Source organism: Sciurus carolinensis, chromosome 1 (assembly GCF_902686445.1).
Source record: "Sciurus carolinensis chromosome 1, mSciCar1.2, whole genome shotgun sequence".
Lineage (NCBI taxonomy): Eukaryota > Metazoa > Chordata > Mammalia > Rodentia > Sciuridae > Sciurus > Sciurus carolinensis.
Window position 1 is genome coordinate 1,766,233 of NC_062213.1, and position 15,592 is coordinate 1,781,824.

The 15,592-nt window shown below is 62.6% G+C and overlaps 1 protein-coding gene across 11 annotated transcripts; it reads right to left on the reverse strand.

Moving 5' to 3' along the window:
- Window positions 1–3,612: 3,612 nt before the first annotated feature.
- Window positions 3,613–14,571, reverse strand: Rhpn1 (rhophilin Rho GTPase binding protein 1). 11 transcript variants are annotated; one of them, XM_047516202.1, is made up of 17 exons: window positions 14,490–14,563; window positions 12,942–13,931; window positions 10,396–12,290; window positions 8,889–9,004; window positions 8,501–8,629; window positions 8,309–8,384; window positions 7,565–7,642; window positions 7,138–7,262; window positions 6,890–7,056; window positions 6,605–6,798; window positions 6,062–6,218; window positions 5,878–5,988; window positions 5,428–5,622; window positions 4,901–4,977; window positions 4,534–4,680; window positions 4,289–4,450; window positions 3,613–3,949 (listed from the first exon to the last, which is right to left on the reverse strand). In XM_047516202.1, the coding sequence occupies exons 4-17, from the start codon at window positions 8,915–8,917 to the stop codon at window positions 3,758–3,760; spliced, it is 1,839 nt and encodes a 612-aa protein (XP_047372158.1). In that variant the 5' UTR covers window positions 8,918–9,004; window positions 10,396–12,290; window positions 12,942–13,931; window positions 14,490–14,563; the 3' UTR covers window positions 3,613–3,757. The 11 variants fall into 11 exon arrangements, 10 of the variants coding, with proteins under 10 accessions (XP_047372158.1, XP_047372109.1, XP_047372101.1 ...); XM_047516153.1 differs by lacking the exon at window positions 10,396–12,290 and having other exon boundaries at window positions 6,062–6,188; window positions 13,222–13,931; window positions 14,490–14,568; XM_047516145.1 differs by lacking the exon at window positions 10,396–12,290 and having other exon boundaries at window positions 13,222–13,931; window positions 14,490–14,565.
- Window positions 14,572–15,592: the final 1,021 nt, after the last annotated feature.

Genomic DNA, 15,592 nt, shown 5'->3' on the forward strand with positions numbered 1-15,592 from the left:
TGCCATTGTGCTGGTGAACGTGGTGAAGGGGTTGGTGCTGGCCTGAGTGACAGTGGGGATGGAGCTGTGATGCTGGCTGGGTGACGAGTGGACTCCGGGAGGCTGAGGGTGGTGGTGGAGGAGGCTCTCCACCAGGAGGAGGGGAGACGCCATGAGGGGCAGGAGGGGGAGGGAGGCGTTCTCAGCAGCGGGGCAGGGCCAGCGCGGGCAGCCAGAGGACTCTGGGCGCTGCCACAGCTGGTCCAGGAGTAGGTGGGCCCGGCTGGGGACTCCTGCCCAACCCCACTGCCCGTCACAGCCCAGCAGTGTGCTGCTGCCGTCTTTGGGTTGTGGGGCCTGTCCTGAGGGCCCTGCTCCTCCTGGACATGCTGGGGTGACTGGCCTTGTCCCTCCTAGGGAGCCAGGTCTCCTCTGCCCCCAGGAGTCTGCCTGCTGTGCCCAGGCAGGGCTCCAGGAGAGGCCGTCTGTGTGGCCGGTGGCAAGGGGACAGTTAGCCCACCCCCACTGGCTTCACTGGCCTTCTGGCCAGGCCAGTAAGGCCTAGAATCCTACTTCTTCCCCAGGAGGAGCCAGAGGAGCCAGAGGGGCAGAGAGGGAGGCCGCCATTGGCTTTACCAGCCTCTCCCAAGGCTGGGAAACGGGGGCAGAACCCAGACTTCTCGAGTCTGTCCTGCCCGCAACACTGGCACCCTTCACTCCCAGGTGACCTGGGCTCCCTCTGTGGTCCTCACTCCACTGTCCGCGGCCTGGACGCTGGCTGAGGGCTTGCTGCTCCTCCACCACGTCCCGTGCCCTCTCCTTCAAAGGGCACGTGGGCCCCACTCCCCAACTCAGCCTGTGGGTGTGGAGTCCATGGCCGGCTGGGTCCTGTGCCAGGGGCACCTTGGCCCCACATCCTCAGACGGCATTCATTCAGGGATACTGCTCTGGGAGCCACGTCCCTCAGGAAGGAGCTCGGCGGACGGCCCACCTCCCCATGGCCACTGTGGCCCACCAGGCACTCGCCAATCCCTGGCCATCACGAGGAAAGGCCAAAGCAAACCGCTCAGGGGAGGCGGCCGGAAGCCACAGGGTGCAGAGCGGGCTGGGGGCGCAGGGCTGGGCCACGGGCGGCCGGCCCACACTGGGGAGGCCGGGGTGCGGGCTGGGGTCCTACCACTGCTGGCAGGCTGGCCGGGTGGTGAAGGGCGCCCTGCAGCCTCCGCCCCCAGCGGCCCTCGCCCCGCGCCTGCCCGCCGCACTCGCTGTCCCCACATCAATCTCCGGCTCACTGCTGACCCAAGCGGAACAGTCTGCCTTTCCCCTCTCGGCAGTTTTCTGTTGGCAAAGCAAAAAGGATCTGCGCACACTCTCCTCAACCTCCCGCCCAGGGAGCCCCAGGAGGAAGCCTCCCTGCCCACCAAGCGCTGGGGCTGCGCACAGCGCCACGCGTGCAGCGACCCCTGGATCGACCCGCACTCTCCCGTCCTCCGTGGCCCTGGTTCTGCGTGGGCACAGGGGGAGAGAAAGGAGGCGTGGGCACACACTCGCGTCCTCCCACAGGTGTGCAAGGGCCTCGAACACCCAAACTCCCTGAAGGCGTGGCACTTGCCCACGACCCAAGGGCCGTCTGACCTGCAGTGACAAATGTGACATGGCTGGGCCAGAACCTGGGAGCGAAGGCCCTGGAGAAGGTTGGCAGGCAAGGCTGCCTCAGGAAGGGGCACTGACCTGCCCCTGGAGACTGAAGGCCAAGGGAGGCAGGGCAGGAGCTGTGCCGCAGGGTAGAGACGTCAGGGCGGAGAGGTGGCGCCAGGCACAGGCGGGCACCCTCGCCCAGGCTCACGCTGCAAGGACGCCTGTGAGCCCGGCTGTCAGGCAGCTGCTCCCCTGGAAGGCCTTGGCCGGGCAGCCTGTCCCACCCGAACAGCTCCCCTGCCAGCACACGGGGGCCGCCTGTGCCACTGGGCTGTGTCTGTGTGGTGGGCACCTGGGCCCACGCCTGGAGTGCCGGCCGCCACCCCAGGGAGGGCAGCTCTGCTCCCTGTGGGGCACAGCCCACTGGTTGGCATGCACTGCCCGTTCTGCTAAGTTGCCTGGTCCCCGAGGCCTCCTGTCAGCAGCCAGTGATGCCACCCACTGCCCAGTGTCTGGGTGGGCAGGAGGCACCTGGGAGGCTGGACAGTGCACTCCAGCCCTGTACGCCCTGAGTGGCTGGCTGTGCCACCTGTGAGGGAGGACGGGCCAAGGCCTCTCTGACTGTCCCCTCACCGTGGCCACGACTGCGCAGGCCTCTGTAGCGTGGCACTACAGTCCAGCTGGAAAGGGACTTCCTCTCTGCCTGTGCAGTGCCCCGAGCCGGAGGTGTGGGCCGCCCGGCTGGCTGGAGCTCCTCACTCACACTTATCCACACACCCACACGCTCACTCACCCCCACTCACCCACATAGACACCCACTCACCCACACTCACATGCACACTCACCCACACACACTCACACTTATCCACTCACCCACACACACTCACCCACATAGACACCCACTCACCCACACTCACATGCACACTCACCCACACACACTCACACTTATCCACACACCCACACACACTCACCCACATAGACACCCACTCACCCACACTCACATGCACTCACCCCCCCACACTCACACTTATCCACACACCCACACTAGTCTGAGGCTGTGTCCACACTTGGGACCTGGCCGTCAGTGCTCACATGTGCAGGGAATGGACAGAGGGCCCAGGACTGTGGAACCAGAGCCAGGGTGCAGGGTGGACGGCATCCACCAGGGACCCTCAGAAGGGACTGGACAAAAGGACAGGGGTCTCTCGAAGGGGGCTGCCTTGCTTTCCTGTGTCTGCTCGTCAGACACTCCCCTGCCGGCAGACCCACTGCCTCTACGGCTGTGTGAGTGGTTGGTGGCTGCCCCCTGGTGGCCTTAGAGAATAACACCAGTGACCAGAGTCGCATCCTCGATCCCCAAGGCCCCTGGTGGCCCCTGCCAACCCATCTCCCATGCTCCCATGCTCCCCTTCTCACTCCTTCCTTTGGGGCCTGGGTCTGAAGCCCACCCCTCCAAGGGACCTGGGCATTAGCGCTCCTGCCAATGGCCCTGGGGGCCCATGCTCCCCGCAGGGCCATTGGGGCCTGGGTGGGGGCAGGTGGGGCTGGCTGCAGAGACAGCAGGGCCACCAGGAGGCCTCTGTCTCATTGCCAGTGCTTCCTGGGCAGCAGGGGAGAGCGGGGGGCCATCAGCCTTGCTAGAGCCCTGCTCAGAGAGCAGTTGATCATGAGGGAGCTTAGCTTTGTCCAGCTGGGGTGGGGACGGTCCAATGTTCCCGAAGCAGAACTACTTGACCTTTGCAGGGCTGGGCCCTGAGGTTCAGTGCCCAGGGCAGCTGGAGGTGAGGCTGCAGCCAGGGCATCAGCAGGGTGGACAGGATGGTGCGGGGCCAGGGGAACTGCTGCAGAGCAAAGCCCCAACCCAGCGCGGAGGGCACCTCATCAGGGAGACGCTGGTCCCACCCCGTGCCCTCCTCAGGGAGGTGCTGGTGCGAGCACTGGGGTGCTTCCCCTTGGTGAGGTGGCTGTGGTCCCAGCACTGGGCGCAGATCTGGCTGACCAGAGTCTTTAATAGGTAGCTCTGGCACTGAGCAGGACAGGCACAGCCCGAAGGTCCCCAAGGGCGAGAAATGGGATGGCTGGGTCAACTTCCAGTCCTCAGACACGCTGGGTATTGGAGGGTGCAGGGGGCACGCCTGGCTCAGGGACAGGTGCCACAGTCCCCACCAGTACAGGGTGGGCAGTGGCCCCGGGTCTTGCCCTGCTTGGCCTTGCGGCTCCAGACAAGGAGGGGCCGGTGACTGGCACGTGTGGGTGCGGGCATCTCGAAACCACACTCTCTCTGGCTCCTCAGAAGCCTCCCTGGGCCCAGCAGAGCTGGTTGGTGGTCCCCCTGCAGGCAGGACAGAGATGTGGTCAGTCACCACCTACCCTGTCTGGCTAGCTGGGGAGGAGGCAGGCATGCTGGGGGCATGTCCAGGGGTTCTGTTCCATTTGCTGTTGTCACTCAGTCCTGGGTTGGTCATACTAGGTGGACAGGTGGACATAACCTCTGGGATGAGCCCAGCTGGAAGCTGAGGTGGGCAGCAGCACAGGTGGCCATGCCCCAGGCCACCCCAGGGAGGGCCACCTGCCCACCACTCCTCTTTCTGAGGCCTCTTGAGCACCCAGGAAAGGTCCAGGCCCAGGTGGGACAAGGAGGTTGGGGCTACCCCCAGGACCCTGGGCTCACCGTGCTGCGAGGCTCCCATCTGGGCAGCAGAGACGCCACCTGCAGGCTCACACCTGCCTCGCCCGCCTCCCTCAGCCTCGCCACCACCTCTGCGTGCCTCCACCACTTGCAGGGCTGCCCGTCCAGGGACACGATGTAGTCACCCTGCTGGAGGCCAGCTGCCTGTGGGGACGCAGGCCAGTGAGGCAGCCGCAGCGGCTTTGGCCGCGTCCGGAGTCAGCTTCAAAGGCCAGCGGGGCCCTTACCGCAGCCTGCCCCCCGGGAACAACAGCAGCAATAAGGACAGGTGAGTCTCCCCGAAGCGTGAAGCCGAAGCCGCCCTCTCCTCGGGTCAGGTGGATGGGCCCCACCAGCTGCCACCGATTCTTGGCTGAGAACACGGAGAGGGGACCCTGGAGGAGGCAGGGGTCAGAGGCCTGGCTGGCTGCAGTCCGAGGGCCTGGCCTGGCAAGCGCCTGCACATCTCAAGACAGGAACCAAGGAGGTACCAGTAGGAGGGGCAGGGCTGGGCCACCCCCAAGGAACCACTGGGGCTCTTGCCAGTGGACACACAGGGCAGAGCCTCACGCCCAAGCCTGCTGTTCTGGGAGGAAGGGGGTCAGTTGTGCTCACCAGACGGTAAAAGATGTCAGCCACCTTCACTGAGGATAGTCTGGGTGTCTTGACCTCCAGCTTCTGGTGGGTCTTAGCTGGTAGGGGCGGGAGGAAATGGAGAAGCAGAGCTATGCCCAAGGCTCAGGGGCCCACAGACCCCTGGTTGCACCAGTGGGACTTGGCTCAACCCCATGGGAGTGGGTGACCCCATGTGCCTGTGGGCCCTCCTGGCAGCTGGAGGGTGGAGCTGCCGCAGGCCCCTGAACACGCGCCTCCACCTGCTCCAGGACTCCCTCCCTGAGGTCCCAGTTGTGTCTTTCTGACTGTGGGCTCCCCCTGGGCAGGAGTCAGTAGGGACAGGGCAGTGGTCTTGGTCCAGGAGCCTCCTTGGGCCAGCTGGAGTTCCCGCCCTCATTGAGTCCCGGCATGTGGCCTTGGGGACTGCATCTTTGATGGCCACTGCAGGGCTGGGCCATCTTCTCTGGCCAGGACTGCAGCTCTGCCCGGGTGGGGCACACCCATCTGGACGGGCCCAGGTTGCTCACGCTGGATGTCTGGGGCCTCGGCGGCCTCGAAGAAATCATCCTCCCGCTCCAGCTCCGAGTACTTGGCCAGTGAGCGCCTCAGTGCCTGGGCCACCACAGGCTGCAGCAGGTCCACCTTGCGCAGAGCGCCACACAGAGCATGCAGCTGCAGGGCCCCCTCCTGGCCCAGAATGGCCCGCTTCAGGTGGGCCTTGGCTGCACACAGCACAGCAGTGCCACACGCTGGGAGGCCAACCCTGCCCTGTCCCCAGGGTGTAGAGGGCAGGACGTGGGGTCTGCCAGGTGCAAACTCAGGGCTGGGGAAGAGCTTCCCCTAGGGCACCCCCACCTGCCCAGGGTGGCCCCACTTCCCAGGGTCGCCCACCAGGGGACGGGGCTGGGGCATGTGGGGGTGGAGCGCCCTGTGGCAGCTGGCCCAGGGCCTGAGCACCAGAGCCCTTTGTGCCTCACCAAGCTCCCTGCGCTCCTCGGGCTGCTGGGGCAGCGTGGGGCCGCGGGGCTCGCCAGGGGTGGGGGGCTGGAAGACCTGCTCATGTGGGGGGACCGCTCCTTCAGCCGCCACTGGGGGTCAGAGAGGCCATGAGTTCCAGCAAGCGCCTCGGGGAGGCACACAGGCACATGCGTGGGCACTCACAGGCGCCACTGCAGAGGGCCATGGCCGCGTGGTAGTGGGCCAGGGCGTGGAAGTGTTCCGCCTTGACATGCACCAGGGTGGTCCAGGAGGCAGGCATGTAGTCCTGGACGGGCGGCTGGGCCATGGCCTGGTGCACAAGCCTGTAGTCAGCTGCCACCTGCCAGCAGATTTGGCACCTTGGAACTGTCTGCCCTCCCTGACAGGCCACGGGGCTGGAGACAGCTCGCGGGGCTCCATGCGGCAGCTGTGCCTCCTGCCTCTCCGCACTGGGAGCTCAGGGCCCCCCGTTCCTGCCCTGATCATGCTGTCCCCTGAGGCAGGGACTCAGCAGCCCATGAACCAGGACAGCAGTTGGCTTTGGGGATTGACACACAAAGCAAGAGGCGGGGGCACCCCACCCCTGCTGTGCTCGCTTGACCCGGCCGCCCCGACCTCTTGTCCCTGTCATGTCTATTCCTCACTCTCCAGGGCTGACCCAGGCCTCCTACCCATGGAGGGCCAGGTTGTTGAGGGTCCTGGGCAGGGCTGGCTCCCTGGCCTCACCTGGGCGGCCTCCTGAGCCAGGTGAAGCTGAGCCACACAGTCGTGGGGGGCGGCCAGGGCTGGCAGTGAAAGGCCTTCAAAGACACACTCCTGGGCCTGGGCAGCCATGAGTTGTTCCAGCGTGGAGAGAGAGGCGGTGCTCATGTCTGGGCTCGGTGCCTGGGAGAAGTTCTCCCTCAGGAGGCTGAAGGTCCCTGTGGGCAGTGGGTACTCACGGGACAGGCCCCCAGGAAGGGCCAGGAAGGAGGGGAGGCGGGCCTTCTGCAGGGTCTGGGCTGCCCTCACCAGCAGCCAGCTGGAAGGCCTGAGCGGCACGGCTGGCGCCCTCGGCACAGGCGCGGTCCTGGCAAGCCCCGATCTGCGTGTGGAGCGCGCCGATGTTGAAGAGCACACTGCCCTTCTCAAAGGCCAGCGTCCTCTGCTGTGCTGGGACCCCCGCGAGCGAGTCATACCTGCAGAGGGGTCGGCTGGATGCAGTCCCCTTGGCAGCCAGGCCTGCCTCCCCAGGGTTCCCCACTCTCCCAGGCCCCTACCAGTGGAAGACCAGCCCGAGGCTCCCGGCAGGGCTGAAGAAGCGTCCTTCCAGGAAGCAGAGCTGGTTGTAGTAGGCTGCCAGCAGCCTCAGGCCCGCCTCGTCTCGGCTGGGGGTCCGCATGGCCTGCAGGGCAGGAGCTGGTGGGGCCCACTGCCCAGTCCCCACCCCACTGCGCTACCCTGGAAATCCCCTGGGCATCAGCCTGTGGCGCACATGCTGTCCCAGGGGACCATGGGCACCAGGCCAGGCAACCCGAGTCCCGAGGACAGGCAGGGCTCTGAGGAGGGACAGGAAGAGTCCCGCTGTGGCCATCTGTGGGCCGGGCCCTTCTCCCACAAGGGGGCCTCCTGCTGCGCGAGGCTACCCTGACCTCCACTGCTGTGCTTCAGTGTCCCCACCTGTCTCAGCACAGCAGGGTCACCCACCTGCCGCAGGTCCTGCAGCTCCCTGATCTCCGCCTCGTAGGAGGCGCTGTCCTCTCCAAAGTGCCCTGAAATCAGCTCCTGACAAAGGGACAGGTGTTGGCCTCCCCTCAGGAGGGGAAGGCCCAGCACAGAGCAGCTCCACATGGGTCAGGGCCCTGGAGCCCCTCAGCAGAAGGCTGAGGCTGAGGGTCTGGCGAGCTTGGGTGGGCTTGCAGTGTCTGCCTGGGGCTCCCACACAGCAGGGAAGAGGTGGATTCTCGCTGGTGCTGGTTTTACACAAATTCCCTTATTAATCCCATGGCTATACCGAGAGGCAGGTGCCATCTGTCACTTGGAGACTCAGACACTGAGGCACAAGGCCAACTCATTTTTCCTGGGGCCATGCCAGGCGTGGCATATGGGACACAGCCCTGTTGTGGGGTCTGAACCCTCCCCAAGCCCTGGGGAGCTGTGGCTTTCACAGCACAGGATCCAGTTGGGTGGGTCCATCCTGACAGGGAGCCAACCACAGGAGAGCCCCAGGCCCCTGCAGTTTACCCTGGGCTCCCAGCAGGATGACAGGCCCCATCACACTCATGCTAGGGCAGGGTCCTAGCTCAGCAGGAGGCCTGCCCAGCGTAGGGTACCGGGTCCCTGGTGGCCCCGAGTCAGCCCAACTCCCTCTGGTCCTCGGTTTCCTCATTTTGCTATGAGACCGCTGGACCAGGGCCGGGCTGTCACTCAGAAGTTGTAGCCAGTGCTTACCTTCAGGGGTGTGGCCCAGTCCAACTCCTTGGTCTCCTTCAGGCCCAGGGGGATCATGGGGACAGTGACACCTTCACTAGAACCAGAAGCATCGGCTGGGACCTGCTGCCTGCAGCACCTGGAGTCCACTCTTGGGCCCCACGCCCCGTCCTCCCCCGACGGGAGCACGTGTGGCCAGGCCGCATGCCGCACCCCGCAGGCCTGTGCACATCTGGGCCACGGCCAAGCCCCTCCAGCTCCTCCTTCAGCAGCTGCAGGTTGGAGTTGACGCGGCTCAGCTCCAGGGCGGCAGTCTCTCTGACCTGGTTGTTGCTGGTGGCTCTGGGGGAGGCCAGGGGAAGTTGGGGCTGTCAGCATCTGGGTACGGGTGGGGGCAGTCCTGCTGTGTCTGGGGGTGTGAGCTGAGCAGCGAAGCGCAGCGCCGGGCTGTTGGGACCCACGGGAGACCTGAGACAAGGCCTCTGCTCACGAGTCTCTCTTCGGGGCTGACTACAGGCCAACTTGCTAGGCCCCCACCCTCGCCCCATGGTCCAGCAGGGGCCCTCAGCACCCCCAAGGGATGGCAGCGGCAGGTGCTCACCTGTAGAGATTCTCAGCACCTGTCCGCATCCGCAGCTCCTTGCTGATCTGCTGGTTTATCCAGGCCCTGTGGCTCTGCAGCCAGCCATGCTGAGTCTGTGCCAAGGGGTCAGAGCCCTGCAGGGGTGTCGGGTCATGCCTAGCCCCACAGAGCCCCCCAGGCTGGCTTGTCAGGTTCGGGGGAACTTGGCCAGTGCTCAGGGGAGGGAGCAGTCACAGGGGCTACAACCTGAGCAGTGTCACAGAGGAGAGCCGGACCTGGCGCTGAAATGAGTATCCAGCCAGCACTGGGATCTACTCGCAAGGCTTCACGGATGCCAGACCCAGCTAGACGGGCCACACATCAGGTGGCTTCCCTGCAGTCGCCCCTCACGCCAGGTCCCCGATGACCCACCTTTTCCTTTATAGATGGCGTCTCCCTATGTTGCCCACTGGTCCTGAATTCCTGGGCTCCAGTGGTCTTCCCACCTCAGCAGAGACTACAGGTGCTACCACTGCACCTGGCTCTCAAAACACAGGTTATGTGTTTTTGTTTTTTTTTTTTTTTTCCAGTGCTGGGGATCAACCCCTGGGCCTCTTGTGTCCATAGAGTTGTGCCCATGTCCCCATGGCCCACCTTTCAAGGCAGGGTGCAAAGCCCTACCAGGAAGCCCTCCCTAATGCCCTCATTGGACCCCTCTTCTCACTCCTTGGGGACCTCTGGCCCATCCACACAGGGAGCGCAGCCCACCTTTCCAGTGGGCCCACAACAAAGGCCCAGCTGTGAGTGACTTTAACAAGAGGCCCAGTCTGTGAAGCCTGGGGACATGGTGGAGCTTGGCTCCAGGGCTCTGCCCACAGGGCCTGCAGGGCAATGTGGCCATAGGCACCAGGCAGCCATGGACACTACAGCCACAGGCTGTGGGCCTGCACTGTGTGGGCGGTCACTGCACCAAACCGTGAGATGGGCAGCAAGATGTTGGGTCCCAGTGTCTCTTTGCCAGTCCCCGGGGAATGCAGGTTCCTCCTGAGTGACATGAGGGAAGTGGCCTGGGTTACTCCTGACATTCCTCTTTGGCAGGCTTCCCAGCACTGCCAGGGAGTGGGCATACAGGAGCGAGGTGCAGCCTGAGGTCAGAGTCCTTTCCTGGGCGGCATCCCCACAGGTGGCAATTGATGCCCTAACACAACAGGGAGGAGGCCACAGAGCCTTGCAGGGCCATCTGGACAGCACAGACAGGAGGGGCTTTATGTTGTGCAGTGCTGATGCCGGCCACACATTCGAAGAGGTGTGACTTACTGTCACTCTAGGAGGCTCGGACCTCCCAGGGTCCTTGCTCATCCCCTTGGCATGGAGGAGGCTCCCTGCATGTGGCCACCATGGCTTCGGCCCCAGATCCCCTCCTCCAGAGCCAGCTCCTCAAGAGGGGCCAATCAGCAAAGACTTCCCGCAGAGGGGCACCTGGGCTGGGGCTTGAAGACAGGAGGCTCCCAAGTGGTCCTTGGGTGACCAGTGAGAGGCGACTCACCCCTGACAAACCAGGTTGGAAAAGCAGCAGCTGAAGCACCTCCCTCTGGGGACCTGGGCCACCAGCACTGCAGATGGGGAGAGGCAGAGCAGACAGGGGCTTCCCTCCTGGAGACAGTGGGCAACCACTGCCCCAGTGGTTGCTGTCCAGGTCCTGTGAGTCTTCACAGCAGCCCTTGCCTGCTGTGCAGGGGAGGACAGGTCCTGGCAGTCTCCTTGCTAAGGGGCGGAGTCAGGAGGAGGTAGGCCACTGCTGAAGGTACACACCCCTTCTTCCAAGTGTCCCACTGCAAGGTTCCAGTAGGCTCTAGGAGCTGGGCAGTGGGCCTCAGCTCAGCAGGGTGAACCTCATCTGCATGATAGCCCCTGACCCCCCTTCTGGAGGGACATTGCAGCCAGGCCACTCTGGGTCCTGAAGGCACCAGTCCAGGTGCTGGGTCTTGCCTTGGCCTCTCTACCCTTAGTGTCCCCTCCAGAAGGCCAAGCCAGTCTTCTAACCTGTGTGGGGAGAAGGGAGACAAGCAGGCCAGAGCTGGACCTCAGGGCTGAGTGGACTCAGGAAGCTGGTGGCCCCCACACCCAGTTTTCCACACTGAGCTGAGGGATGTGCCTAGTGGGGAGGGGAACAGCCCTCATCCTGTGGAAACAAAGGCCACCTAACCCTCCATTGTGCCATGATCCCCACGGCGACTATTCCTGGCTCTCTCCAGGACAGAGTGAGCCTCTAGTGGTCTTTGATATCCCCAAACGGGTGCACCAAGCAGGGGCAGGCCTGGAGAACACAGACAACCCCCACTCCACCCAAGAAACCAAGGGTCTGGTGTGAGCAGTGGCTAGTGTGGGCTGACCCTGGGACTAGCAAAAGGGAGGAGATTCTTGGCCTGGCACAGGCCTGGGAACAGCAGAACAGCAGAGTGACCCTACGCCCTCTCCCAGGGGCCCCCAGCTGGGCCGGCTCCCTGGGAGGAAACCCCATCCCTGACAATAAGCCTCCTCCTCCCTGAGCACCCAGCCTGTGAACGCTCCTCCACCGCTGGGGGCCCCACCCTCCCCTCCTGAGGTCTCACCTAAACAGAGGATGGGCCGCTCAGCACCCACCAGACCTGCCACCTCTGCCCCCAAATGGGGCACCTGGAGCACAGTGGCATGCATCCAGCTGCAGTGCGGGCACATGTCCTCAGGACACTGCTCCTTCGGTGTTCACCTGGGTGCCATCCCACATGCCCCACTCTTAGGGCTTAACCTAACTGGGCTGGGCCCTGGAACCCATGTATGTAACAAGCACCCAGAGGGTGCTGGTGCCCATCCAGGAAGGAGAGCGGCAGTCTTGAACTAACCAGTCGGGTGCACTAGAGACCCGACGAGAGGCACAGCCCTCCCTGCCCAGCTGCTCTGTTGCTCTCTGTCCCCAGTCCCTAGTCCTCTCCCACCTCTCCCAGTGCCCTGCTCTGATCCCTCAGCCCCTTGGCTTCCCAGGAAACCATGGGACTCAGCCAAGTGGCGCTTCCCCATTCAGCCAGTCGGCGCCTGCCTGCGGTCCTCCCCTGGAGGATGCTGGCACTCAGGTCTGGGTGCCGCAGACCCCGCAGCCCTCCAGTCAGCCTCCAGGTGACTGGCTCTCCAGAGGGGTGACAGGCATTTTCTGGGGTGGCAGCCAAGAGAGAGCAAAGACAGGGCCTGGCCACAGCCCACAACCCACAGCCTGAGAAGTCTACTAGGCCCTCTGGCACATCTTGTTTGTGCAACCTCCCAGACATTCCTTCCACACAAAGCAACATGTGCTCCCTCCAAAGGCCACCTGCAGGTATGGCTACCCTGCCAGGGAGAGTTCACAGAGGACAGGAGACAGGTCACTTCACTCTCCAGTGCCTGCTAGGTGCTGTGGCATCTGGCATGCTGGGGTGGGCAAAGAGAGAGAGAGAGAGAGAGCTCCTCAGGGGTCTAGACGGTCAGCATCACCTGGCCAATTCCCTGCAGCTTAAGTCCTGGCTGAGGCCTCCCTTCCCTCCTCCCCTAGGAGACCTGAGACCCAGACACACAAAAGCTTAATAGAATCAGCAAGCAACAATGTGTTGTCTGATGCTGGTGAGGACAGAGGGCAAAGCACCATGGAAAATGGTGGGGACTAGCAACAAGAGCCACTCTGCTTAGCAGATCCTGACTGAAAGCCCTTGATGCAGAGCATGGTGCCTACAGCCCACATGAACACTGGGGCTGCCCCTCACTGTCCCCCCAGGGAATGCCCATGCTCAGGCTGCAGAGCAAGACACAGGCAGGATGGTTCATCCCTGACCCCACTTCCCTAGAGCTCCTGGAAACCCAGGCACAGTCACACCTGCCTTAGGGACTTCAGAGGGGGCAGAGGTTCAGGAAATCAGGAGAGGGCACACTGCCCTGCCTGCAGTCCAGCAGGCTTCGGCTGCCTGCTCCCTTCAAGCTACAGCAAATGGACACTCAGTTCCGGAGTGGGCGCAGAAAGTAAAGCCAGGAAAGGAGGCTCTACAGGCGCCAGAAACAAAATGGGCTTGAGCGGGAACTGTCACTGACCTGAGCCAACACGTGCCAAAGAAGTGGTCCCTGACTTCAGGGAAATGATGTTCCGGACCTCCGGTCCCACCGATTCCTGGAAGCCTCCTCCTGTCCCCCTCTGGGATCCCCAACAGGGACTGGCGAGGACCCCAGAGGAGGAGGGGTGCAGGCTCTGGTTCGCTCGGGGACTCAGTTTCCCTAGCAGTAAAGCCCGGTTGCCTGGAAGGCCGTGCGCCCGACCGAGCCTCCAAGAGCAGGGCAGGAGGCCGGGGGCCTGCAGCCCTCACTGGCGCCCCACCTTGCGGACGCTGCCGGTCGCCTGCAGCTGGGTGCTGTCCTCTCCGGCGCCCTGGCCATCTGGCCTCTCCTCGAGGATCATCGCAGCCCACCTGGAAGCTGGCCCCGTGAGGCTGCGAGCGGCAAGTCCCTCGGGTGCCAGGGAAGGCCGCCCTCAGTCACTGGTCCTGGACCGCCTGCGAGGGTCCTCTGCTGTCCTCTCCTCGCGGGCGGGGCCGCGCGGCGCGGCTGGGCGGGGTGCGGGCTCCGCCTCGAAACTTGCCGCTGACCAATAGGCGGTGACGACAGCTCCGACGGACAGCAACTGCTACCAACCACAGCGCAAGAGAGGCGGGCTCCAGGCCGCAGCCCCGCCCCGCGCTCGGGGAATCCGGTAACCCTTGGCGACCGCGACCCGCGCGCCGAGCGCAGTGCGCAGGCGCCGCGGCGGCGGTTCTTGCAGCTTGCGCAAAAGTTGGGATAAGTTCGCTACGCAGACGGCGGGGACTGCGAGGACTGCGGGGACTGCGGGGACTGCAGGGCCTTCTCCGTCACCCCGGCAACGGGAACCTCGAGGACTGCCCCGACAACGTCTGCAGTGGGGCTTTAGATGGCGGGCCCTGAACAAAGCCGGCCGCCTTCCCCGCCGGGCGCAGCGGTCCCGGTGCCTCCACGACTGCCCCCAGCAGCCCTTCAGAGCGCTCGCTTCCGGAGCCTGCCTCCAGCGCTGACCTGTTTCAGAACACACAGAACCGTCTTGCCCGCGGGACCTCAGCTTGCAGCACTGGACTGTGCCAGAACCTGCGCTCCCTGCAGGGCTGTCCCAGCAGTGCCTCCCTCGGGCCCTTTCATCAGTCTCCAGGTTCCCTGTGGGCTGTTCTCCTGGGAACACGCCCTTTGTAGGCAGGACGACCAGGGCACAGGTAGTGACTGCAGGCCTCTATGTTCAATTCCTCCGAAGTCCCAGCCTCTAGTGCTGACCTCCTCCCCTGGCCCCTCACCCAGCAGGGGCCCAATCTCTATGCCTCCTCCCCCAATAAACACACCTGGCCCTGTTCTAAATCCTGTAAGCAAAGCTCCTTGACCTGCGGGGCCATCTGCAGTGTCCCCCTCAGCGATACCCATCTCATCAGGCCCCTGCCAGCCACTCCGAAACTCCTGGCCCCCTCCTCCTCTTAACATAAACACTGGGTATTGACACCTGGACAATTATAACATGATTCCCTTAGGAGCAGATGGGATGGCGGCTTCGGCTTCCCTATCTGGGCTGTATCAGTAGGTGACACCTACCTTAGACAAGAACTCCAGAGCTGGGGGGTAGCTCAGTAGTGAAAACAAAACAGAAGTTCCAAGAGTAGGAGGAGAAGTAAGGTGGGTGGAGTTGTGGGATTAATCACCGGACCATCTGTTCAAAAGTTAACAAGAGGTCAGCCCTGGGCAGGAGCCGTGGGGGCTGCTGTTTGGCTAAGCAGGCCTTGTAGAACTATTTGCTTCATCAAGCAGACCGTACATGTATTCCTTTGATAACAGCGCGGTTGCAAGCTTGTTTTTTTAGAGTGCTTGTCTGGAAATTCACAAGGAAAAAGTACAAAATAAAGTATAACTATTTGGAAATGAGATGTTTTTCAATAAGGCTTGAGTTAAAGGGAACTGAAAACAGAAATTGCAGACTATTTTAAGTGGAACTAGGAAGTGAATGTTATATAAAATTTGTAGAATATGGCCAATGGAAATTCTGTAACCTTAAGTGTTTTGTGTGTGTGTGTGTGTGGGGGGGGGTGTCTGTGTACACAATCATACACAATAAATTAACCAAATCAAAATAAAGGAGAAGTAAATGGCTAAAGATTGAAAGTGGATATCACTAATAGCAAAATAGCAGATTATTTGGGATAAAGTTGATACATTTCTTGGAGAAGAAAGATTTTGTCAGTGAGGATTTGCCTCTGTCTACATGGGGTTGGATCCAGGGGCTCAGGTAGGGATCAGTTGCTTTCTTGTGTCCCCTAGATCACTCTGCAGAGGCCTCATGCCCAGACACAACTCCACCTGGCTCTGGAGCCAGGGAAAGGGAAGAATTATCAAGATAAGCAAAGCTAGATGCAGTGACCATAGCCTAATACCAATGTTTCAGGAGGCTGAGGCAGGAGGATCCCAAGTTGAGACCTGTCCAGGCTCTTTAGGGTTGGGGATGTGCTCAGTGGTAAAGTGCCCTTGGTTGGTTCAGTCCCTAGTACCACAAAAAAAAAAAAAAAAAAAAAAAAGAGAGAGAGAGAGAGAAAACACCCCCAGGAGTCCCTCAGAATGTGGTCACACAGCTATGTGACTGCAGGGAAGGCCAGGACTGCATTCTGCCAGCTGGGCACACTGCTGTCCCCACACATTTGGAGATT